Below are 18,076 nucleotides of genomic sequence, written 5' to 3'. Positions count from 1 at the left end.
CGCCCCGAGCGTCACCCGGTGCGGCCGGTCCGCACCGCCCCAGTCGGGCGAGTCCACGGGAGGAGCAGCGGAGGGGGCGAGCGCGGCACGGGCAGCCGCCCGGCTCCCGGCCGCTCGCTCCGGCTCTTGCGGGTAGAGGCTGGCTCTGCGGGACTCCCGTTCCCCTGTCCTCCGCGCGGGCGTGGGGTCGCTCCCCGCGCGCGGGAGCCGCGCCGCCGAGCTGGGGTCGTCCCCCGCGCGGCGCGTGGGAGCGCCCGGGGCTTCACTTCCGTGCGCGGCGCCCGGGCCCGCCCTTTCCTCCTGCGCCCCGCGCCGCCGGTCTGCTCCGTGCTCGCCGCGTCCTTGGCTGGCGTGTGAGTACCACTGCCTGCGCCCGCCCACGCCGGGACCCCCACGCCGGGACCCCTGCGCGCCGGCCGGGCCGGGGCCGAGCACAGCTCTGCGCGCACCGGGGGCGGGGCCGCGGCCACGTGGCGGCCGAGCGCGGGTTCGGGCCGCGGGGTTCTGCTGACTCTGAGAAGCGGCCGGGGGCCGGTGGGCTCCAGGCCAGGTGGACGTAACCCCATGGGGCAGGGCGGCCCCGGGGACACGGGTCCCCGAGCGTCCCTGCGCTGTTGGCAGGTGTGGGCGTGGTGCGTGTCCCCACCACCCCAGGCCCCGCGGCGCCTATCGGACCCCCAGAAAGCCTGGTCGGGGATGTGGCCAAGGCCAGGGTGCTGCCTTGCCCTGGCTTACCCCAGTTCCATTTCTGCACCACATATGGTTACCTCCCACACCCCGGTTATTACAGCCGTATGTGGCCCCAAACGCTGGGAAAAAGAAGATTCCTAGAAAGTGATGATTTTCAGAAACTGACAACGTGCTCTGCTGTTGGCGCCAGTGCCAGGCTACGCTGATGGGGTGCGGGCACAGGCTATGAGGCCGAGTGGAGAGCAGTGCAGGTGTGTGGGGGGGCAGTGTTGGGTCAGGTCGCCCCCCTGCACTGGCATCCAGCCCACAGTGCCGTGGGTAGGGGCATGTGAGGGGGCAGCAGCCTTCCCTCGGGACCTAGCCTGCACCCCCACTCTGGCCACTGTCTTGTGCTGTCCTGGTGGCTGCCTTCACCTCAGTGCCCAGATTCCCCTGGAGAAGGCATGAAGGTTCACTGGCCAGGCGTGGTAGGCAGGGGCCCGGACCCTAGCCTCCCGAATTCCACACCTGGGCACGCCCTGAGAGGGTGGGCGCCCACTGGCCCTGCAGAGGAGCCAGCCACCTCTGGAGGCCTCATGTCTGACCCAGGAGGGTTCTGCCAGCCTGCTTTGCTCCAGATCTTCAAGACTCCTTGAGCCCTCAGGGTTGGGATCCTCTTATGGGTCTCGGGTTGGTGTCCATGGCCTGCCCAGGCCTCATCTCCAGGGACCCTCATTCTGAGTGAAGTCCGAGCAGCCCTCTGGGATTGGTGGTGGGTCGGGCCGGTGCTGTGCGTCCTTCTCTTGTCAAACTCACCCGTGCGCCTCACCAGCTGTTTCTGAAAAGGGCTCCCTTCTGCTGCCTCTAACCTGCTGCTTTCTCTTCACGCTCTCCTAGGAGATTAGAGCCAAAGTGAGTACCCGGGCCCGCCTGCTGGTGGGGGACAGTCCTCCCAGACCCTGTCAGGGTCCTGGCACTGGGGTACGTCCAGGGGGCCCAGTCTGGCATGCCAATCCCCGCTTGTGTGTCCTGTGTCAAGCTGTGAGAGAAGCCTAGTTCCTGAACGGGCCCCTGGGCTTTGCCCCTCAGGCATAGTGGGTGATGTCACAATGCCCAAGCCCCTGGGTGCACACTTTGCCCCTACTACTGCCCAGCTGGTAGCCTGGCCTTGGTGAGTACCACTACCAGCCTGGGGGAAGGCCAGGGCAGACTGGAACTCAAGCCCTGGGCTCTGTCCCGGCCCTCAGCCCTGCACTCTTCCCCCAGGGACCTCACTGTACCTGTCCCTGTCCCTGTCCCCGCTGAGTTCTGGGATGCTGCCCGAGGTCTCTGGGGCTGAGACCTGCCTCTGTGCTGGGGACAGTGCCCCCCCCCGCCCGGGGACTGTTCCTGCTCAGGTCCTTGGTTAGTTTATGGGCCTAGATGCTGCAGAAGCCAGAGGCAGGTCTATTCTGGGAAAACCCCCACCGGCCAGCTGCCGGGTGGTCCCCACAGGAGCAGAGCTCCAGGATGCAGCTTGGTTGTCTGGCCAAGTGTCCCTTGCCTGCTCCCCACCTTCAGCTTCCCGGGGGAGGGGTGGGGGGAACGACACAGGCTGGGGGGCCACCTCTGCCACAGGACGTGCCCTCGGGGTCTGTCTGGGCATGTCCTGCACATGTCCTGGAGGCTTGGCGGCAGTCTGGCATGCATGGCGCTTTTGCTTGGCTCCACCTTTGCACGTGGTCTTCTGGCATCCCTGTGGTCGTGTCCCCGGTCCTCCGCAGCATGCCCGCAGGGGGTGGGGGGTACCCTGCACCCACCGTGCATGGGCCGACTGCTGCAACTGCCACCCTGTGCTTGCTTTTCACGCTGCGCCGAAGATGAGGAGCGGGAAGGCCCCCCCTGCCCTGGAGAGCGTCTGGGAGGACACGCAGACGCATGGGGAGGCCGCACAAGCTGCTGCCCCCCTGCAGCCCCTGAGCGAGGCTCTGGCCGTGAACGGGCCCGGCCCTGAGGACACCGGGGAGGCCAAGGCCCTAGAGAGTGGCCGGAGCGAGCCAGGCAGGGAGCGCCCAGGGAAGAAGACTCTGCAGAAGAAGAGGAAGCGCTCCCCCAAAGGCGGGCTGGGCCAAGCGGCCCTGGCCCTTGTGGGCCTCTCGGCGGACCACGTCTGGCTCGACAAACCGCTTTTCGACCAGGCTGAGAGCCACTACCGCCAGAGGCTGGCAAATGTGGCCGCCCAGGCAGCCCAGCCACCGGCCCTGGGCCCACGCGGCCCCTGCACTCATGGCAGCCTGGTGGCCTGCCACCATGTGACCTGGGGCATCTGGGTGAACAAGCCAGCCTTCGATAAGGCTGAACGGGCCTTTGTGGAGTGGTCACAAACCCTGCTGATGGCCACGGAAGGGAGCAGTCTGCAGGGCATTCCCGACACTGGCCAGAGGGTCCCTGCGCCTGACCTGGCCCCCCCCTGCCAGCTCAGCCTGCCGACCAGAGGGCAGCCCCCTCTGGGCAGCCTGCAGACCCTGGTGCAGGAGGCCTGGCTGGAGAAGCCCCACTGTGACGCGGCCCTGTGCGACGGCCACCCGCCCGGGAAGGTGCGTCTACAGGAGCGAGCTGGCCAGGCTGAGGGAGCCCGGCGGGCCCACAGAGATCGGCGGGGCCGCAACGCCACAGGAAGCAAACGGGCAGGGCCACGGCGGCCAGACGGGGAGGCCCCCTCGGCCCTGCCTCACTGGTACCTCCTGCACAAGGACGCCGAAGCCCCCTGGCTGAGCAAGCCCACCTACGACTCTGCTGAGTGCCGCCACCATGCTGCCGAGGCACTCCGCATGGCCTGGCGCCTTGAGGCCGCGGCCCTGGCTCACCGTCCCACGCCCCGGGTTGGCCCATCCATATCCAGCCTGAGACCCAAGTAGGAGCCACGTACTGGGACCCTTGGCGGGGTCCTGAGACTCTTGGACCCGCCCAGCAGATGGGCTCTCGCGCTGGGTGTGGGGGAGGGGCGGGAGATGTGCCATCAGGCCATGGGGATGGGCATGCCTCGCCCGCTGGGCAGGTGGGGCAGAAGCTGGACCTGAGAGAAGCCAAGTGAACCCTCTTCTCCCGGGGTGACCCCTCAACTTGGCTTTGGAGGGATGGGAACAGGCCGTGAACTGATGGCGGTGGCCTGGCTGCTGTCATTGGGGCCGGGCACACTCGGGCCTGCTGGGGGGAGGGTTTCTGGGCGGTGGTGCCCCTGTGGGCCATGCCACAGTGCTCCCAGCTTGCCGGTTCCAGAATCAGCCACACAGGTGCAAGCCTGCGGCCTCTGGTGGCATGAACCTAACCTTGAACAGGTGTGCTCTTGGCACAGTTCCCTGCCGTTGTGACTGCCCTGAGCCGCTGGTCTCCCCAGCTTTGAAGGGCACGGGCGGGGGTGCCCCCGAGCAGGCCTTGCCGCAGCCGCCTCAGCCTCCCCTCCACTCTCCCAGCAGGAAAATGGCCACAAACTTCCTTGTGCATGAGAAGATCTGGTTTGACAAATTCAAGTTCGATGACGCAGAGAGGAAGTTCTACGAGCAGATGAATGGGCCAGCAGGTGGCTCCACACGCCAGGTAGGGGCTGGGGGCGGGGCTGGCCACCAGCCACCGGTCTGCCTCGATCCTTGCCAGGGTGACAGCCAGTTTTCGCTTCTGCTAAGCTTCTGCGCCAGGCTTTCACCCCCACAGGAAGGCCCTTTTATTTATTTTTTTTTTAACTAAAATTTTTGATGAGGGAAAGACAGTTCTTTCTGCACTGTCCGCAGGAGAACGGCGCCAGCCTCATCCTCCGCGACATTGCAAGAGCCAGAGAGAACATCCAGAAATCCCTGGCTGGAGTGAGTACCACGGCGTGGTGTCCAGTGTCCTTGCCTGGCCCGGTCTGCTGGCCTGCGGCACCGCACCTACTTGGGCCTCCTGCCCCCTCATGGAACTGGCCCCTTGCCTCTCCTGGGCATGTGGCCCCAGCAGCAGTGACCTTGCCTCACTGCCATGCTGTCCCCATCCCTGGGGATGGAGGACAAGGACCTTCAGTGGCACCTGTCTGGTTTCAGCCAGTGACCTCACTGTAAGTTAGGCTCAGGGTTCCAGGATCTGGTTCAGCCACACTCTGCAGGCCAGCCGTGGTCCCCTCAGAAGAGGGCAGCTGCCAGCCTCCCACTCCTGCCCCAGCCATTTGCCTTCCCTTTATTCTTGCTTTTGGCTCTCCTGGTGCTGAGGGGCTGCTCCCAGGGCTTCTTGCACCTTGTGGTGCTGGGGATGGAGCGAGCCTCGACTTGGCCCCCACTTTGAGAGCTTATTGGCCGCTGAGGTTTTATCAGCCATTTCCAGCCCTTTAGTCCTGGCAGGCCTTCGGCCTTTGGTTTTTCCTCTGCCCCTAGGGGCCAGGCTTGCGTGTCTGCTACTGCCTGGCCAAAAGCACTGTGCTCAACCCGACAGCCCAACTGTTTGACCCAGGACTCGGGGCCCTGCGTCCAGACTCTGGGAGGACCCACACTCGCAGGCCCCTAGGTGTCCCCGCTCACCGGCACCAACTTCTTCTGTTCCTGGGGAGGAGTGGCTGTCCCCGGACTCCCAGACCCGTCCCCCAGTTATCTCCTCATGGCCAGTGACCTTTAGGGCCCAGTGCAGCCACCACCTCTCGAGCGAAAGTGCCAGCAGCTCCCCCGTGCATTCATGTCCCTGCTCTCTGACTCGCACTGTGGCCACTGGACCCTGCCCTACTTACTGCCCTCTGGACCTAGCAGGCCTGAATTCATGGACACTGGAGTGTCCGTGGGCTGTGCTGCTGCTGCTGGAGGCCCCAGGCTGTCCCTGTTCTGTCCCACAGTCTGGGGCCCTGCTGCTGTCACAGAGATACTGGCCATTATACCCAGGCTGGGGTACAGAAGGCCTGTCCTGGGGCTCTTGGCTGCAGGCACCCCCACCTGATTCGGGACACCTGTGCTGGGTGCAGCAGCTGTGCCTGGGCCTGGGGAGACGCTAGTGAGCCGCTGCTCCCAGCGCTGTGGTGACCCATTGAGCCACACAGCTGCTGTGGGGTGCATCTGCAGGCAGGCTTGGTGGGGGTTGGGGTGTCTCATACCTCACCCTTCTGGGCACCACCTGCCTGATGGGTGTGACCCAGAGTCACGCTGGGGGTTCCTGCTCCTGTGATCTGCCAGCTGCTCAGGAGCCTAGCGCACCCCCCATAGGCACATGTGCCACTGTGCCCCCGATTTGAGACACTGCCCCCAGCAGGCAGGGCACCTGAGTGCCTGCCGGGCTTATGACAGGAAGGGGTGGGGGTAGGATCTCCAGGCCGTGGTGCTCCAGTCCACCAGAAGCAGTGGGGAGGTGTGTACCCTTGCTCTGGACCCCAGAAAATTGCCATCACCTCGCTTCAGCTGGGAGTGAGGCTTCCACATGGCGGGTTCTGCAGGCTGGTCGTGATGCCACTCGGTACCCAGCAGGGAGCTGCAGTGGGCCGGGAGAGGCCACAGCGCTCCTCACCGCTGCTGTGCCGAGTGGCCACATGGGGAAGGGGGGCTGCCCCCTGCATATTCTCGCTCCACCCATACTCCCCTCAGTGGCTCTCCCTCCCCTTCCAGCTCCAGGCAGTGCTCTCCAGCCCTGCTGATGCGCCTGGGACTAAGTCCTCTGCCTGGTCCTGTGTGGGGCTGCCGGGGCCCTGCTTTGTGCTTGTCTGAGTGTGGCAGTGAGCCAGCACCCCACCCCTGCCCGGCACTTGACTTTGGAGGGCTGGGAACAGGGCTTCTGCTGGCCAGACACCAGCCCTCTCACCCTCCTGCCTTTCAGGGCTCCGGCCCAGGCGCCAGTGGGCCAGGAGGAGACCACAGCGAGCTTGTGCTGCGCATTGCCAGCCTGGAAGTGGAGAACCAGGGCCTGCGAGGCGGTGAGGCCCGGGCTGGCGGGTGGGTGCCGGGGCCCTGCACCACCTGCTGACGCTCCTCTGACCCCGCAGTGGTACAGGGCCTGCAGCAGGCCCTCTCCAAGCTGGAGGCCCGGCTGAGTGCGCTGGAGAAGAGCTCACCTGCCCAGCGGGCCACCCCGCAGACCCAGGTGTGTGCCCTCCCGGCGCCCTGCTCCCAAGGCCACAACCCACCGCACCCACAGCCTCACCCCTCCCCACCCCTCCCCCTCGCAGCACGTGTCTCCCATGCGCCAAGTGCAGCCCCCAACCCAGAAGGCGGCCACGGCCACTGAGGACGATGAGGATGACGACATGGACCTGTTCGGCAGTGATGAGGAGGAGGACAAGGAGGCGGCGCGGCTGCGGGAGGAACGGCTGCGGCAGTACGCTGAGAAGAAGGCCAAGAAGCCCGTGCTGGTGGCCAAGTCTTCCATCCTCCTGGATGTGAAGCCTGTGAGTGCCACGAGTGGCTGCCCCCTGTGGCTTCCCGCCATCCCTGTCCCCCTGCTCACCACCTCTCCCTCTGCCCTCAGTGGGATGACGAAACGGACATGGCACAGCTGGAGGCCTGTGTGCGCTCTGTCCAGCTGGACGGGCTGACCTGGGGGGGCTCCAAGCTTGTGCCCGTGGGCTATGGTATCCGCAAGCTGCAGATCCAGTGCGTGGTAGAGGACGACAAGGTGGGCACGGACCTTCTAGAGGAGGAGATCACCAAGTTTGAGGAGCACGTGAGTGGGCAGCCCAGGGTGGGGGCCGGGGGTTGGGGCGGCGACCCGCTCACCACATCCCTCCCACCTTCAGGTGCAGAGTGTGGACATTGCTGCCTTCAACAAGATCTGAGCCCTCCGTGCCATCAATAAAAATAGATTCTCGCACCTGGCTCTGCAGTCTTCTGAAGTGGGCCCCTGGGGGCCTCAGGGAGGCGAACGGGATGCCAGGGGTTGAACCCTGCTGGGTCGTGGGCAGGGCAAGCTCTGGCCCTGCTCCTATTCTGAGGTGGTTAGTGCTGGACGTGGCCTGGACGTGGCTCAGCACCCTGCCCCGTGGCTTCCGCCCATCCTGTGTGTTTTGGCCACTCCCCCTATGAGCTGTACTTGACACCCTGTGCCCGCCCATCTGTCCCTCAGCAGTTTCCTTCAGGTGCCTTACCAGCCCCCTGTGCTAGCACCTGGGGGAGTGGCCCACTGGGGCCCGATGGGGCCTGCTGCCAAGGCCACAGCTCTCCTGACTCCCTGCTGCCAGGTGTCTCCTTGCCCCAGGGGCCACCCAGCCCCATGCTTGCCCTGCCCCCCCCAACAGTACATATCCTATAGCCCTGGACACCCAGATGGCTCAGCTGTGTCCAACCCTTCTATACCGGGGCCCAGGGCTCTGTGGGCTGCAGTTGGCTGGAGACTAGGGGTGCAGGGGCCTTCCCACAGGACCTGAGTCCTGGTGCCCTGCACCTGGATGGCTGGGTGTGTTGGGGGACAAAGGTTAGCCAAGCGGGGCCTGCCCCGCCTTTTCCCTCTCCACCCTCGCTGGGAGTTCCAGGCTGGAAACTGGATCCTGCCCCAAGGGGCCCTGGGATGGGGGAGGGCAGCTCAGAGGAGGCGGAGGGCTGGGCGGGCCGAGGGCGGGGAGGCACCCGCTGCAGCGTGTCACGGCAGGGCGGGCTGGGCATTAGACCCGATGGCGACGGAGCAGGACCCTGAGGGGCTGGCAGCGGCGCGTCCACTGCTCACCGACCTCTACCAGGTGACCATGGCGCTGGGCTACTGGCGTGCAGGCCGTGCGCGGGAGCCCGCTGACTTCGAGCTCTTCTTCCGCCGCTGCCCGTTTGGCGGCGCCTTCGTGCTGGCCGCTGGGCTGCGGGACTGTGTGCGCTTCCTGCGCACCTTCCGCCTGCGGGAAGCAGGTACACGCCTGACGCGGGGGGTTCCTGGACGTGCAGTCCCAGGGTGTCGCACCCTCCCAGCATTGCCCAGCCCCATGCACTCTGTCCTGGGACGTGTAGTTCTCGGGGGTAGGGGGAGCACCCCTCTCCCTGCGCTCTGTTCTGGGACATGCAGTTCCCTGGGGAGCCTGCCCCAACCCGCTCTGTCCCTACATGCAGTTCCAAGGGGGGGGGGTGTCACGCCCATCCTGCTCCAGGCACTGTCCCAGGATGTGCAGTTGCGGGAGGGGGGAGTCACCTGCCCCGCCCAGGCTCCCCCCAACTCAGTCCTTAGAAGTGCAGGATCGCGCCCTCCAAGACCCATGTTCTTCCCCCGGGAACACGCCCTGCCCACCCCCGCCTCCTCCTACCCCCCTTCCCCTGCCATGTACAGCTCCTGGTTGGGCTGTCCGGGATCCCAATTCCCACTCAGCCCCACGTGCTATTCCCCAGACATGCAGTTCCAGGGGTCGCTCCCTGCTGGCTGGGCTGTCCCCAGGGTCACACCCCTCATGACCCTGCGCTCTGTCCCCAGACGTGCAGCTCCTAGTCAGGCTCTTCGGGGGTTGCACCCCGCTGGCCAGATTGTCCCAGGGGTTGCACCCCACTTGTCTGGGCTGTCCCCAGGTTATAGCATCCCACTCAGCTCCACATGCTTCTCCCCAGATGTGCAGTTTCTGGCCTCGGTACTGCCCCCAGACACGGAGCCCGCATTCTTCGAGCATCTTCGGGCCATTGACTGCTCTGGGGTGACTGTGCGGGCCTTGCCCGAGGGCTCGCTTGCCTTCCCTGGCGTGAGTACGGGCAGGGCGAGTGGGCAGCTGGGCGGCGGGTCTGTGGTGGCCCATGCTGAACGCCCCTCACCTGCAGGTGCCACTGCTGCAGGTGACCGGTCCTCTCTTGGTGGTGCAGCTGCTCGAGACGCCGCTGCTCTGCCTGTACAGCTATGCCAGGTGTGCACTGGGGGCAGGGGCATAAGATAGCTGCCACTGGGCACACCTAGAGGGTGGGGCACTAGGGCTTGGGGTGCCTCTCTGGCCCTCACTCACCCCCGCCCCACGCCCCCAGCCTCATTGCCACCAATGCTGCACGGCTCCGCCTGATTGCCGGTCCAGGGAAGCGGCTGCTGGAGATGGGACTGCGGCGTGCCCAGGGGCCCGATGGGGGTCTGTCGGCGTCCACTTACAGCTACCTGGGAGGTGAGGCGGGCAGAGGGTGGGGCAGCTGCCTCCTATACCACAGACCCTCTGACCCGCAGCTCTGCCACAGGCTTCGATGGCACCAGCAATGTGCTGGCCGGGCAGCTTCGGGGTGTGCCGGTGGCCGGAACCCTGGCACATTCCTTCGTCATGTCCTTCTCAGGCACGGAGGTGCACCCAGACCCGGTCAGTAGCCCCCGTCCACCCAGGTCAGCCTTGTCTGGAAGGGGCACCAGCATCCCTGTTGGCCGAGTTCCCTGCTCACCATCCGTCTCCTCAGCAGATGTTGGCTCCAGCCAGCGGCCACGGCCCCACGGTAGATCTGGCCACACATGTGGAGATGTGGCTGGAGCGTGTGTGTGTCCAGCTGGGTCTGGGGGTGCAGGAGCCACACAGAGGAGAGCGGGCAGCCTTCGTGGCCTACGCACTGGCCTTCCCCCAGGCCTTCCAGGGCTTGCTGGACACCTACAGCGTGCGGAGGTGAGACTCGGGGTCCTGCCCTCCCCCCAGGCCGCCCTAGCCCCTCCATGCTTGCCTCTGCCAGCAGGAGTGGCCTCCCCAACTTCCTGGCCGTGGCCCTGGCCCTGGGCGAGCTGGGCTACCAGGCAGTGGGCGTGAGGCTGGACAGCGGCGACCTGCTTCTGCAGGCCCACGAGATCCGCGGGGTCTTCCGGACCCTAGCAGCCCGGTAAGTTCCTGGGGAGTCCCGGGCATGGAGCAGGGCCAGGAACTGCAAGGAACAAGCCAGATGCTGACCGGGGAGGCCTCCAGGGTGAAGCCGGGAGAGGGAGGTGGACACTGCACCCCCACAGGTTCCAGGTGCCCTGGCTGGAGTCCATCCCCATTGCTGTCAGCAATAACGTTAACGAGGAGGAGCTGGCCCGCCTGGCCCAGGAGGTAGGCAGTGCTGGGCTCCTGCCGGTTCCTGCGGGAAGGGGCAGAGGGGACAGGGGCCCTGTAGGCTTAGGCTGAGCCACCTCCTGTCCCCTTTCAGGGCAGTGAGGTCAATGTCATTGGGATCGGCACCAGCGTGGTCACCTGCCCTTTGCAGCCTTCCCTGGGTTGTGTCTACAAGGTGGGGTAGGGTGTGCTGGGAAGCAGAAGGGAGGTGAGCCGAGCTGGGGTGGGGGCAGGCCTATGGAGGGGTAAGCCTGTGAGGGTGCTATGGGGTCACAGGGGAGGGCCTGAGGCAGGGTACCAGAGGGCAGGGGCCAGGGCGGGTTCATTGTCTGGGTCCTCTCCCACAGCTTGTGTCCGTGGCCGGCCAGCCTCGCATGAAGCTGACTGAGGACCCCGAGAAGCAGACACTCCCCGGGAGCAAGGCTGCCTTTCGCCTCCTGGATCCCAGCGGTGAGCACCCTGCCCCCCACCCCCCTTCCCTGTCCCCAGGCCCTCGACATCAGCCCTATCCCCCTCCCACAGGGGCTCCGCTGCTGGACTTGCTACAGCTGGTAGAAGAGCCGGCACCCCAAGCTGGCCAGGAGCTGAGGGTCTGGCCTCGAGGGGCGCAGGAGGCCCTCACCGTGCGGCCAGCGCATGTGGAGCCACTGCTGCGGATGTGGGTCCAGCAGGGACAGGTGACCATCTGCACCTTGCACCCAGAGGAGCCCTTGACCCCTGGCCCTGGGCCGCCTCTTACTTGCTTCCTCCCCACCCCCCAGCTGTGTGAGCCCCTCCCACTCCTGGCCGAGTCCAGAGCCTTCGCCCAGCGCTGCCTGGGCCAGCTGCGCCCGGAGCACCTACGGCTGCAGCAGCCTGCAGAGTACCAGGTGGGTGGGGCCCCAGGCACTCCCGTCCACTGCACCCCTCCCCTCTGACCGCCCACCCACCCCCTGCAGGTGGCGCTGTCTGAGAAGCTTCGGGCCCTGGTGGACAGTTTGCGTGCGGGAGCCCCTGTGTGAAGCCTGCAGTGGGCGGCATGGAAATAACACGAGCCCCTCTCCACAGCAGTCTCCTGTCTTTTTTCCCAGGGCCTCCTGCGAGCCACTGCCTGGTTTAGTGTCCTGGGCCCAGGGCTGAGGGGCGCCCATGCAGGGTCTATGCGAGGGGCCAGGGGTTCAAGAATTCAGGTGCCCTGTGCTGCCCCTCAGTGGCTCCTAAGCTTTCCAGGCAAAGGAAGAAGCCAGGGGTTGCCTGCCACTGGACCCAGCCCCCTCCAGCTCCCATGGTCTGACGTCTTCCATGGGGTCAGGGTCAGCCAGGAGGATGCCTGACCTGCCGCTGGGCCGTCAAGTGAGTGACCTCAGACCCACTAGGCTTTAGCACAGGGCCCCAGGGAACTGCCCAGGGCAGGGGCTGGCAGCAGGCGGACACCGGGCAGAAGAGGGCGTGAGGAAATGCTGACAGTCTGGGGCACTGCAGGGAGCACTTCCGCTGCCCAGGAATTCCACCCAACCGGCTCTCCTGGCTCCCTAAGGACCTGCGGTGCTGCTGGCTGACCATGCATTGGGGGAGGAAGGCGGGGACTCTAAGGGCAACCCTCGGGGCCCCTGGAACCAACTTCTCAGACCCTGGGGGGGCAGCAGACACTAGTACCTCCTCCGGCCCCGATGACCCAGCTCTGAGCCGGGAGGTGGCAACATCTCGCAGTCATGCCTGTCCTGCAGTGTGGCAGGGTTGGAATGCAGTGGGCACAGCCCAGTCCCAGCCCCCTGGCCCACAGCTTCTCCAGGGCTGAGTCAGCAGTGCCAGGCTGGAGCCAGGTACAGACCTCTGGGCCTTGCTGGGCGTGGTGTGTCCTCCTAGTCAGGCCCTCTGACTCTCCTCTTGACCACCCCAGACCCCCAGCCCAAACCCAGACAAGGGCTCGGCGTGAGGCTGGCCACTCTCGGCCAGCAGCCATAGGAAGCCAGCACTGGTCTCAGTGGGCGCCACACCCCGCACACCCTGTGTGGCTCCCTCCCCCACAGCACACGCTGACACAGGCCGCCACGCCTGTCCCTAGTCCCGCCCGCCAGGGGCCTGTTCTGGGTCAAGCCTGGGCACGACTTCCTGAGAGGACCAGAGGCGGGTGCTCCAGGCCGGGCTCTGCCGAGATCATGGCTTGGGGTATGTGGGGCCGGGCCCAGGGGCCTCCCGTGGGGGCACTGACCCTGACAGCGCTGGCTGAGGGGATCCGAGCCGGCCAGGGGCAGCCCACAGGGCCTCCTTCCACGGCGCCTGGGCCTGTTGTGGAGTCGGACATTGGAGTGGTCCTGCCTGTGGCTGGAGCGGGGCCCTGCTCCCCAGCCTGTGCCCCGGAACCACAGGACTGTGAGGAGCCCCACCAGGTGAGTGCTGGTGGGCCAGGGCAGGGAGCAGGGAGACTGTGACTAAAGAGGTGGTGACACTTCCTGCGCCCCACTTGCCCTAGGTTCCCCCAAGCTCCTGGGAGGAGGGAGCCCTCGCCGACCTGGCCCTGTGCACGGCTGCCTGCATGGAGGAGGCGGGCTACTCGGGCACCCAGGCCACAGCACTCACCCTGTCCTCAGCACTGGAGGCCCAGGGGCAGCGGCTGGAGGAACAGGTCAGCTTCTACCCCACCCCCACTCCAAGCCCCAAGCCCAGAAGGGTGGGCCCGGCAATGGGGTGGTGCGCCCACCGGGCCCTGTGCTCCTGCAGGTGCACGCGCTGGTGCGGGGGCTGCTGGCGCAGGTGCCCAGCCTAGCGGAGGGGAGGCCCCGGAGGGCCGCTCTGCGCGTGCTCAGTGCGCTGGCTCTGGACCACGCGCAGGACGTGGTGAGCGCGTTGTTGCCCTGCTCGCTGCCACCAGACAGGTGAGGGCCCGCCCCCGCTCGGGGCTTCCTTCCTCCTTCCTTTCCCGCTTGGGCCTGGAGTCTGACTCCCCGCTCTGTGTCCCTGCCTCGCCTACCTCAGGGTCACAGGGTCACAGGGTGGCTGCTCTGTGCAGGGGTGCAGGGAGGGAGGCAGGTCTGCCCCAGCCTCCACTGTGTCTGCACCTGCAGGGCCGCCACCGAGCTATGGCGCAGCCTGAGTCGGAACCAGCGTGTGAACGGGCAGGTGCTGGTACAGCTGCTGTGGGCACTCAAGGGCGCAGCAGGGCCGGAGCCTGAGGCCCTGGCGGTAGGTGGCCCCAATGGGGTCCAGGCCTGGGTCGGGGTCCAGACCTGGTCGCACCCCAGAATACTCACCCAATCCAGGGAGTGTGGACCCCACTCTGAGCCCCCTTCCCCACATAGGCCACGCGCGCCCTCGGGGAGATGCTGGCCGTGTCCGGCTGCGTGGGCGCCACGCGGGGCTTCTACCCGCACCTCTTGCTGGTGTTGGTCACGCAGCTGCACGAGCTGGCCCGGAGCACACGCTCTCCTGACAGCCCCAAGGTCTGGGCACCGTCAGATCCGGGACCCCCGCATGGCCACGCCAGGTGAAGGGCAGGCTGGCGGGAGCGGGGATTGGGCCCATGCCTGCAGCCAGTCTCACTGCCCCCCTGTCAACGCTTGTGTTCCAGCTGTGCCGTGGAGGCCTTGAAGGCCCTGCTCACAGGGGATGGCGGCCGTATGGTGGTCACATGCATGGAGCAGGCCGGAGGCTGGAGAAGGCTGGTTGGTGCCCACACCCACCTGGAGGGTGTGCTGCTGCTGTCCAGGTGCGGGGCAGTGTGGAGAGACAGGGGACTGGGGGCAGTGTGCAGGGAAGGCCTTTGGTCAAGGGAGCACATATGTCTGCCCACCCTGTGTCGCCCTTCCCCCCCCAGTGCCATGGTGGCCCACGCCGACCACCACCTGCGGGGCCTCTTTGCTGACTTACTTCCACGGTTGCGTAGCACGAACGACACGCAGCGCCTCACAGCCATGGCCTTCTTCACCGGGGTGAGCCCGCTGCGGGGTGAGGGGGTGGCCACGGCCCTGGCCCTGAGCGTGCTGACCCCGCTGCCCGGCCCAGCTCTTGCAGAGCCAACCCACTGCGCGGCTCCTGCGGGAGGACAGCATCTTGGAGCGACTCCGCGCCTGGCAGGGTGACCCTGAGCCCACCGTGCGCTGGCTCGGCCTGCTGGGCCTCGGGCACCTGGCTCTGAACCGCGGCAAGGTGAGTGTCGGGCCGGACAAGCAGTGGCGGGGCATGCTCTGCGCCGGGTCCGCCCACCAGCCCTGTTCACGCAGGTGCGGCATGTGAGCACGCTGCTGCCTGCACTGCTGGGTGCACTAGGCGAGGGCGACGCGCGGCTTGTGGGCGCCGCGCTGGGCGCGCTGAGAAGGCTTCTGCTGCGACCACGGGCGCCTGTGACACTTCTAAGCTCGGAGCTGCGGCCACGCCTCCCACCTCTGCTGGACGATGTGAGCCACAAGCCCTGCACGCCCCCTTCCCTTAAGGCCCGCCCCATAGCACCACGCTCTCCCTCCAGCCCCACCCTCAGTGCACCACGCCCTCCTTCGGCCCTCCCTCAGCCCGGTCCCTTGCCTGGCCACGCCTCATTCAGTCACGCCCCTCATTCGGCCACGCCCCGGTCACGCCCCTTCCCCTGCCCTGCCCCTCTCCCCTGTACCTGGCCCAACCCGTCTTCCCTGCCGAGTCCACCTTGCTGACCCCTTCCCACCCGACCCCTTATCGCGTCTTTCGTGCCAGATTCCTTTCTTGCTCCGCTGACCGATCCCTCCCACACAGGCCCGGGACTCGGTCCGCGCCTCTGCCGTCGGGCTGCTGGGGACCCTGGTGCGGCGAGGCCGTGGCGGGCTCCGGGTGGGGCTCCGCGGCCCCCTGCGGAAGTTAGTTCTCCAGAGTCTGGTGCCACTACTGTTGCGTCTGCATGATCCCAGCCGGGATGCTGCTGAGGTTGGCTGCCCCCATGGAGTCCCAACCCTCCCCACAGCCTCTCCAGGACACCGGTTGGGGTCTGGGGCAGGTGCTGGGGCCCCCGGCTTCCCGTGGCCTCGGGAGTGTCCTTGGGCTGCATGACCCTACCCCCCTACAACCGCCCCCTTGCCTTCCTGCTCTCTTACGGGTCCCAGAGCTCAGAGTGGACGCTGGCCCGCTGTGACCAGGCACTGCGCTGGGGGCTGCTGGAGGAGATGGTCACTGTGGCCCATTACGACAGCCCGGAGGCCCTGAGCAGAGTGTGTCACCGCCTGGTCAGTGGGGAGATGGGCAGTGACTGTGCATAAAGGAGTCCTCAGCGGCCTTGTGGTTCCCCACATCTCCATGCCACAGGGATTGACCCTCCTGTCCACACCCAGGTTCAGCGGTACCCGAGTCACGTGTGTCGCTTCCTGAGCCAGACACAGGGCTACCTCCGTAGTCCTCAGGGCCCCCTGCGCAGGGCAGCTGCCGTGCTCATAGGTGAGGTTCTGCCTGGCTGGTCCTAGACCTCTGACCTCTGGATGTGACATTCCCTTCAGGGGGTTGAGGAGGTGTGTTAGGCGCTTACACACTTTCTTTGACCCAGGCTTCCTCGTCCATCACGCAAGTCCCAGCCGTGTGGACCAGGATCTGCTTGATGCCCTCTTGCAGGGTGAGGAGCCGAGAGCCAGAGCACGGGTCCTGGGGAGGCAGTGGGTGCTGGGTGCGGCCGGCCGGTGTGGACATACTGACAGCCTCCTGTGCCCCACAGACCTGGGTCAGCTGCAGAGCGACCCGGAGCCAGCAGTGCTGTCCGCTGCTCAGGTGTCCGCCCAGCAGGTGGCGCTCCTGGCCCGCGCGCAGGCCCGACCCCGCAGCCCCCGCCTCGCCCGCTTGGTGCGCCTGGTGCATGTGGGCCACCGGTTTGCACGCCCCCCCAGGCCAGAGCCCGTCTACACCGACAGCCCCTTCCAGCGTCGGAGCCTCGCAGGACGCTGGGGCTTCTCGGGGCCTGGCTGAGTGAGCAGGGCCTCACCCAGCCGTGCCTGTACTTGGCGCCAGAGCCAAGCCTGGGGGCACCTCATTCTTCCAAGAACAACCTGTGACCCGCCTGGGGCCCAGACAGTGAGCAGTGCCTTGCAGGCACCATCTCCCCAGCGGCCCCTCCCCCTTCTGCCAGTACTCTGCCTACCCCATTCTGGGCGTGGTGTCCTCTGCTGCCCAGCCTCCCCAACACACTGACCACCTGTTCCCACTTCCCCCCTCCCCCGCCCCACCGTGCCCATGGCTACTCCCCACTCCTAAGGTTTCTCTGGGAAGTCAACAGACTCCCCTGGGCCCACAGACTGGGGTCACACCTGGAGCTCAGGTCTGGGGTGAGGGCGTCAGACCCCTCCTACCTGAGTCCTCAGGCTGGCCCCCAGCATCCGCCTGGCCTGAGTGAGGAATGAGGAAGACATGGACAGCCAGGGCCCCTCCAAGGCACTGCCACGCTCGGAGGCCTGGCAAGTGGGTCTGCCTGCAAATCCTCAGGCATCCCCCACACACAGCCACTTGGAGGGCAGCGACCACGCCCCCAGATTGCGGCCTGTCCAGTATGTCTGGAGAGATGGCACTGGGCTAGGAGGCTTGCCTGGCATGTGGCTCACCTGGGTTTGACCTCCAGGTTCTTTGAGCACTGCCAGGAGTAAACCCTAAGCACTGCCAAGTGTGACCCCCAAACCACAACAAATGTAATGAAATAAACAATGTGGACCGAGGGCTGAGCCTTTGTCGGGCCGAGCAGCACTCCTGGTGCACTGATGGGCAGGGATTGGAGCTTGGGAAGGGGCTGAGGTATCTGCTGTTCCCAGGGGAGGGGGCAGCTGGCGCTTTCCAAAGCTGCTGTGAAGCAGTTCACAGGGAGCTGCCCAGCACCACAGCTCCACATGGTCCCCACCTCACATGGTCCAAGTTCAGACTTTGAGCGCCAGAGCCCGCTCACTGCAAGGGCACTGGGTGGCCCTACCTATCTTCATGCTCACTTCCTGTGGGGCTCCCTGAGCCCCCAAAATGGAAGCAGGCGGTGCTTACTGCGGCCTGTACTTTAAGGCTTCAACTCTCGAGACTTTCCCAGGGCAGATGTGTGTGGGTGTCCAACTCACCAAAGCAAGTCCCCAGAAGGTCCTGCTCTGCCCACCGGGACAACCCCAGGGCGTCACCCCTACTGCTGCCATCTGCAGCCCTGCAGGCGCTCTCTGACCTCAATGCCCTCCAGGCCAGGTTAAGAGGAGGGCCCGGGTCTGTGCTGAAGGGTCTGTGCTGAAGTACGACCGCAGGAAACCTACCCTTAGCCTGTGGGAAACGCCGTACTGTGAACAGTGAGAGTTAAAATCTTTTTTTTTTTTCTTTTTGGGTCACACCCGGCGATGCACAGGGGTTGCTCCTGGCTCTGCACTCAGGAATTACTCCTGGCGGTGCTCAGGGGACCATATGGGATGCTGGGATTTGAACCTGGGTCAGCTGCATGCAAGGCAAACGCCCTACCCGCTATGCTATCACTCCAGCCCGAGAGTTAAAATCTTAAAGGACCCTCCAACCCCACCCCCGTCTGCCTATCCCGCGCCC

General features: G+C 66.1%; 3 protein-coding genes across 14 annotated transcripts; all 3 read left to right on the top strand.

Moving 5' to 3' along the window:
• Positions 1-39: 39 nt before the first annotated feature.
• EEF1D (eukaryotic translation elongation factor 1 delta) lies at positions 40-7,458 on the top strand. 12 transcript variants are annotated; one of them, XM_055125966.1, is made up of 10 exons: positions 221-353; positions 1,567-1,581; positions 2,529-3,562; positions 4,122-4,245; positions 4,437-4,508; positions 6,469-6,565; positions 6,635-6,732; positions 6,818-7,036; positions 7,117-7,311; positions 7,385-7,458. In XM_055125966.1, the coding sequence occupies exons 3-10, from the start codon at positions 2,529-2,531 to the stop codon at positions 7,421-7,423; spliced, it is 1,878 nt and encodes a 625-aa protein (XP_054981941.1). In that variant the 5' UTR covers positions 221-353; positions 1,567-1,581; the 3' UTR covers positions 7,424-7,458. The 12 variants fall into 12 exon arrangements, with proteins under 12 accessions (XP_054981948.1, XP_054981941.1, XP_054981938.1 ...); XM_055125963.1 differs by having other exon boundaries at positions 1,567-1,650; XM_055125967.1 differs by lacking the exon at positions 221-353 and adding an exon at positions 820-941 and having other exon boundaries at positions 4,125-4,245.
• Positions 7,459-8,254: 796 nt separating this feature from the next.
• On the top strand, positions 8,255-11,598 carry NAPRT (nicotinate phosphoribosyltransferase). The gene is given in 12 exon segments (XM_055124494.1): positions 8,255-8,480; positions 9,165-9,292; positions 9,369-9,451; positions 9,567-9,697; positions 9,768-9,883; positions 9,981-10,177; positions 10,245-10,385; positions 10,510-10,594; positions 10,692-10,772; positions 10,945-11,047; positions 11,120-11,274; positions 11,359-11,598. Coding segments are annotated over 12 exon segments (1,686 nt in total).
• Positions 11,599-11,876: 278 nt separating this feature from the next.
• On the top strand, positions 11,877-17,184 carry MROH6 (maestro heat like repeat family member 6). The gene is made up of 14 exons (XM_004618695.2): positions 11,877-12,966; positions 13,050-13,202; positions 13,298-13,452; positions 13,642-13,759; positions 13,876-14,060; positions 14,145-14,282; positions 14,391-14,505; positions 14,579-14,722; positions 14,797-14,970; positions 15,299-15,466; positions 15,643-15,762; positions 15,868-15,970; positions 16,077-16,142; positions 16,242-17,184. Exons 1-14 carry the CDS (start codon positions 12,289-12,291, stop codon positions 16,487-16,489), a joined length of 2,565 nt encoding a protein of 854 aa, XP_004618752.2. The 5' UTR covers positions 11,877-12,288; the 3' UTR covers positions 16,490-17,184.
• The last annotated feature ends 892 nt before the right edge of the window (positions 17,185-18,076 follow it).

Source organism: Sorex araneus, chromosome 2, assembly GCF_027595985.1.
Source record: "Sorex araneus isolate mSorAra2 chromosome 2, mSorAra2.pri, whole genome shotgun sequence".
NCBI classification, from domain to species: domain Eukaryota; kingdom Metazoa; phylum Chordata; class Mammalia; order Eulipotyphla; family Soricidae; genus Sorex; species Sorex araneus.
The sequence above is the reverse complement of the archived record's forward strand: the minus strand, read 5'-3'. Positions and strand labels throughout refer to the sequence as shown.